The following is a 6,504-nucleotide window of genomic DNA, read 5'->3' as shown; positions in this document are numbered from 1 at the left end:
GAAATTATCACGTCTAATGAACTGCCTCAATATTTACGATGCTCCCCCACCACTACCTACCGGATGAAATACGAACTTCTACTGGCCCAAAACTGACAGCCAATTACAGCAAACTTCCATAATAATCTCAATGGTCAGCTGCAATTATCTGCTATATTTTTAACTCACAATCCATGACAGAGTGGCGCTAGTTAACTCACAATCCACGACAGAGGGGCTCTAGTTAACTCACAATCCACGACAGAGATGGCGTTAGTTGACACTTTGGTCAATTAGATTTTACCATAGTTTTATTATTGACTTGTTTTCTTTTTCATACAACATTGTATATTTTTAAGTAAAGATGTTTTGTATTCTCCATATATTATTATCGTATTCTTACCAAAATTCCTTCAAGAAAATAGGAGAATACATTTTGTAGATTGTTAAAAAAATACATAAATTGTAATCCCAAACCGCAGTTAATCGAGCCACACCACCAAAATAAATTTTTTCAATTTTTAAATTTCAGCATCTAAATATAATTGGGAATCTCTCGTCCATTTTAGGGCACCCAGGGTTAACCGAGTGACTTTATTTTGAAAATGTAAAAGGAGCATAATTACGATTTCAAAATAACTATTTCCGAAAACGTCCAACAAAATTATGGGAAACCAATCGTAATTATGATTAGTAAATAAATATCAGCACCAAAAAATGCACATACATACATTATAACCTGAATACTGATACCTACCTGTATTTTCGGCATTTTAAAAAATGTTGAGGATCAGAGCTATAATATACTAAAATAGCTATAATATGTTAAACTGTTTATTTTATTATGAAATAAATAAAGAGTTGTACACTGACGAGGGACCTTTAAGGAACCTAGGGGGAGTGGAAGGAGGAGTTGAGGCTGCCTCGGTGGACTCATCCCTCTTGGGGCCTTTGAGGAACCAAGAGGAAGTGGAGAGGATAGATGGGACCACTCTGGTGGACTCTTCCCTTGAGGGGTCCTCTGGGAACCGTAAAGAAGGACCTCCGACGGACGCAACGCGGCGGGATCCCACAGGAGATCCAGACGTGGAAATGCAGGGACCATCAGGGGACCTGGAAAATAACTTCTTTAAGAACCCCCGACTCCTACTGGGGCCCTCAGGGAACCAGCGGAGAGGGGGGACTTAAAGAAGAGCCTTACTCCAGCAACCACCGCTGAGGAAGACAAGGTAAGGATTAGGCAGTAATGGCTCAAAACTTACAGTTCATTCAAATAAACTTGCACCGCAGTCCGGCAGCGACTGCAGTGCTTAGCAGTAGAGTCACCCGGGACAGTGTGCACGTCGCGCTGATCCAAGAACCCTGGACTTATAGGGGGAAGGTCAGAGGACTAAACATGAACCAAGGTCTAATCTACTATAACGAGTCGGGGGACAGACCCAGGGCCTGTATTCTCATCAGAGGGATACCTGGCACACTGCTACCCGAACACTGCAGTAGGGACTTAGTGGCTGTGAAGCTACAGGTCACGCTGGACCAAAGAAGCAGGGAAGTAGTTGTGGCATCAGCATACATGCCCTATGACTCTGTGGAACCACCACCCTCAAGGGAAATAACGAGACTCGTCCAGGACTGCAGGGAGAAGGGTAGCGAACTGATACTCGGAGCAGATGCTCACTCGCACCACACTGTGTGGGGAAGTACGGACATCAACAAACGAGGACAGGACCTCCTGGAATACCTGATGACAGTGAACCTTGTGATTCTTAATAGAGGTGGGGAACCCACCTTCGTTATAAGTAACAGACAGGAGGTGATAGACCTGACCCTAGGAACATTGAGAGTCTCAGGATGGAGAGTATCGGACGAACCATCCCTGTCGGACCACCGACACATAGAATTTAAACTAGAGGAAAAAACAAGCAAAACAGGGACCGATACATATAGGAACCCAAAAGCAACTGACTGGACTAGATACTCGGAGGAACTAAATATAGGAATGACAAGATTCCCAGCTAAATACGGCTGCCCCGAAGAAATTGAGGACGCAGTAGAAGTACTGAGGGACTCAATGATAAGGGCATACGAAAATAGCTGCCCTCTGAAGGCAAGTACCAGGGACAAAACACCGTGGTGGAGCAGAAGACTGCAGGAGCTACGGAAAATAGTAAGGCAAGCCTTCAACAAGGCCAAAAAGTCAGGAAACTGGGATGCCCACAAGCAATACCAGAAAGAGTACAAGGTGGCAATCCAGAAAGCCAAAACATGCTCCTGGGAGAAATACTGTGGGGAGGTGGAAACCATCCCACAGACTGCAAGAATCCAAAAAATTCTTGCAAAAGACCCAGGGGCAGCAAAAGTCCCATTCAAAAAAGCTGATGGAGGATTTACCAACAGTTGGAGGTACTGCAGGGGAAACATTTTTCCGGCTACAAAAAGTTAGAAGCAGATGACACCGGTCTACCACCAGCCCGAGTTACACGGGAAGGTAAGGACTGGGACACTGCGGCTAAAATAGTTACTCCCTCCAGAGTTAAATGGGCAATCAGAGGGTTTGACCCTTTTAAAAGCGCAGTAGAGGATGGAATCTTTCCGGCACTTCTACAGAGGGGCCTAGATACAATCCTACTTCCGGTGACGAAGATCCTGAGGGCATGCTGTGCCCTCGGGTACATCCCCATACCATGGCGGAAGACAAGGGTAGTGTTCATACCCAAACCGGGGAGAGCTGACTACGACCAACCAGGTGCATTCCGCCCAATTAGCCTCACCTCATTTCTTTTGAAGACAATGGAGAGGCTAATGGACAGGCACATAAGGGACGGGGCACTGAAAGAGAAGCCCCTCCACGAGTTACAGTTTGTTTACCAAGCAGGTAAGTCAGTCGACGCGGCACTGCACAGGTTGGTGTACAAACTGGAGCAGGCACAAGCGACTGGGGAACTGGAGGTAGGGTTATTCCTGGATATAGAGGGAGCATTTAACTGCACCACTATTAAATCCATTGATGAAGCGGCAGAAAGACATGGACTCGACAAAACCACCAGAAGGTGGCTGAGGAACATGCTCTCAGGCCGGATACTTACGGTGACAAGGGATGAGGTAAGCATCAAAGTGCTGGTGACACGAGGGTGTCCACAGGGAGGGGTCTTATCACCCTTGCTGTGGAGCCTGGTGGTGGATAACCTCATCCGGAAACTCAACAACAGGGGCCTATATACGCAAGGGTATGCGGATGACATTGCAACCATAATAAGGTGTTGGGATGCAGACACAACCCGAGGCCTTATACAGTCAACACTGGCAACAGTGGAAGAATGGTGTGAAGAAACAGGACTGTCAGTCAACCCAGACAAGACAGAACTAGTAATCTTTACACGTAAAAGGAAACTAGAAGGATGGAGTTATCCAACCTTCTATGGAAAGGAATTAGAACCCTCTGACACGGTTAAGTACCTCGGAGTCATCATAGATGCCAAACTGAGCTGGAAAAACCAGGTGGAAACTGTAGGCAGAAAGGCCTGTGCTCTAATGTGGGCAACTAGGCGAATCTGCTGCAGAACGTGGGGTCTCAAACCTAAAATGATGCAATGGCTTTACACAGCCGTTGTAAAACCAAGGATCATGCACGCAGCCCTGGTCTGGTGGAGGAGAACAACACTGAAAACAGTGATGGTCACACTCAATCACATACAGGGACTTGCATGCAGAAGCATCACAGGAGCCATGAGAACCACTCCAATACTAGCCATGGGAGTGCTGCTGAACCTACCCCCACTAAACATAGAAATAGAGGGGGCTGCGATGGCGGCAGCCTACAGGTTACATTGCAATGGCCAATGGAGAGGAGAGTTGCCCAGAAACAGTCACACGGAGATAGGAATAAGACTGAGGGCAATTAGTCCGACGGCTGGGATGAAGCAGGACGGCAAACAAGCCGAATACTTCTTCGGACAGCTGTTTAAAGTGACGTACCCCACAAGGAAGGAATGGGACACGGTCCCAGGTCCAAACTCCAAACAGGAACTAATCTGGTTCACAGACGGGTCCAAGATGGAGGAAGGAACAGGGGCCGGGGTCTGTCTACAGGGATCTAAGAGGGAACTCAGTATACCTCTAGGAATGCACTGCACTGTGTTTCAAGCTGAGATGAAAGCCATCTTAGCCTGCGCACAGGAGAATATGAGTATCGGGTACAGAAATAAGAACATAAATATATGTTCGGATAGCCAGGCGGCCTTAATGGCACTGGAAAGTAACCGATGCGACTCCAGACTGGTGATGGAATGCAGGACTATCCTTATAGAACTGGCGACCATCAATAAAGTAACCCTGCTCTGGGTACCAGGACATAAAGGTATTGAGGGTAACGAGCGGGCTGACGAACTAGCAAGGAAAGGGGCGAAAGCACCACTTGCGGGATCCGAGCCGGCCGTAGGAGTAGCAGCTTGCCACACCAAACTACATATCAAGAGGTGGGTCAAATCCCAACACTGGAAGGAATGGAAGAAGGCACCCGGAATGAGGCAATCTAAAGTACTCATAAACGGACCGGACCCTAACCGAACCAGGCAACTACTCGATATGGACAGAAACTCACTGAGGGAACTGGTAGGACTATTAACGGGACACTGCCATCTCAGGAGACACATGCAACTGTTGGGAGTGGAAAACACCAACATCTGTAGGAAATGTGAAGAGGAGGAAGAGACTCCAATTCACCTATGGTGCCAATGTCCCTCTCTGCTGGGAATAAGGCTCAGATACCTGGGAAGACACAGTGTGGAACCAGAAGACATCGCCACATAACCAATGACAGCCCTGGTGAACTTCATAAAAGGGACCGGGTTACTAGCAAGGGAATGAGGTAAAATGGTAGATAGTACAATGGGCCTATGGCCTAAGTGCTCGCGGGGAACGTAAGTACACCGCCTCAGACTTTTAAAAAAAAAAAATAAATAAAGAGTTGTAACTAAGTTGACAGTTTGGGTGAATTGAACTGACTTGGATAGAACTATTGCATTCAATTTTGACCATTCAGTGGCTGAGTTGACATCGTGTTTGGGTCCCATCCAGGCATAACATCCAAGCGTAGTGTGTTCAGTGTGTTCAATTCATCGGCTGGCTAAAGTCCTCCATCAACACAAGCAACATTTTCCGCTTACTGTGGTGGTAGTAGATTTTAAATATTGTCAGGTTATTCGTAACGTCTTTCTTTTGAAAATAAAATTTCGCAAATCTAGCTGCGGGATATAGCAGTCGGCAAAAATACCTAACTAAAAACACCCTCAATCAACAGGGAGTTTCACCTCAATAAATACTCCAAGTTGAAATATTTATTCAGTAGTACATTCAGTTCCTCTCCCTGTATATTTAAAATCGGTTTTGCCCAGTATTAAATTCATTTTCAATCCAGATCTCGAATTCAGTTCCCGTCTGCGATTGACTAACTAATTGATAAACTTTCGCTTCTCTGCTGCACTCTCTGTCCGGCACCCCTTTTTCAAATACATTGTCAGTACAAACGGCACCACTCGTCTCGTACAACTGTCATTATGGGTCATGCATAAATAAATCATTCATTCGTGTCATTACTTGAAACATTGTCACATGTCAGCTGATGCTTGGAATAGTACCATCCATATTTATTTTTTTAAATGGTTTATTTATTCAGTTGTTTTTACTTTTGTATTTTACATAGTGTCTTACAAAACTGAGTAGTATTTAGTTTGATTGTAAGAAATCTCCCATTACATATTACAATTTTTTAATATACAAAGGTATTATCATATTTTTTTTTTCTTACAATAAATTTAATTTATTCATTGAACCACTCGCGTACCATTTATTTGTGGGGACTGAATATGGTGTTTTATAACATGTGGATATAATTATTTATAACAAAGCTTACCACTTACCACTTACTATGCACTTACCCCTACATTTTTATACTAGCCTCGCACAGGAGGTTCTGAAGAAAATAATTTCCCTCGGGGCCTATGTCAATTTTGGGAATGATGTGAAGGGGTTTTTCTTTAAGGAGAGGAAGATCTGGGAAGAAAATAGATAAAGATGGGGTGGGTAGGAATCTGGGGGTCGGTGTGTTCAGGAGTGACAGATGTTTGAATTCACCCCACCCACTGTGGTGTAAGGCGATGGGTCGAGATAGTCCTGCTATAGAGGTAAAAAGATCTCCCCCAACCTTTCAAAATCCATCCCGCCTCAAAGTAGGTGGGCAGTCGCACCGCTGCCAAGCCCTAGACAATCCTCACCCCATGAACTCGGGCACCCCCGCTAAGTAACCAAACGTAGCGAACAACTTGGAGTGACCTATGGCAGAGGTGTTGGTTATCCAATTAATGGTTACCCAAAATACTGAAATAATTCATCAACACTATTGTTAAATTTATTTGTTAATTCTAATCAATGGAAAATTTTCCCAAAGAAAATATAACAATATGATTTTTAGAATCAAGTTGTTCGAAAGGACAATCTTTTAGATCGAAACATTTCGAGAAAAACTTA

At 44.7% G+C, this 6,504-nt stretch overlaps 1 protein-coding gene across 1 annotated transcript; it reads left to right on the top strand.

Moving 5' to 3' along the window:
• Positions 1–1,225: 1,225 nt before the first annotated feature.
• LOC149415239 (uncharacterized) lies at positions 1,226–2,422 on the top strand. The gene has a single exon (XM_089642830.1). The coding sequence runs from the start codon at positions 1,226–1,228 to the stop codon at positions 2,420–2,422; it is 1,197 nt and encodes a 398-aa protein (XP_089498956.1).
• The last annotated feature ends 4,082 nt before the right edge of the window (positions 2,423–6,504 follow it).

Source organism: Hesperophylax consimilis, chromosome 18 (assembly GCF_061612785.1).
Source record: "Hesperophylax consimilis isolate HC1 chromosome 18, BYU_Hcon_1.0, whole genome shotgun sequence".
Taxonomy (NCBI): Eukaryota; Metazoa; Arthropoda; class Insecta; order Trichoptera; family Limnephilidae; genus Hesperophylax; species Hesperophylax consimilis.
This window is presented reverse-complemented; position numbering and strand designations above follow the sequence as displayed.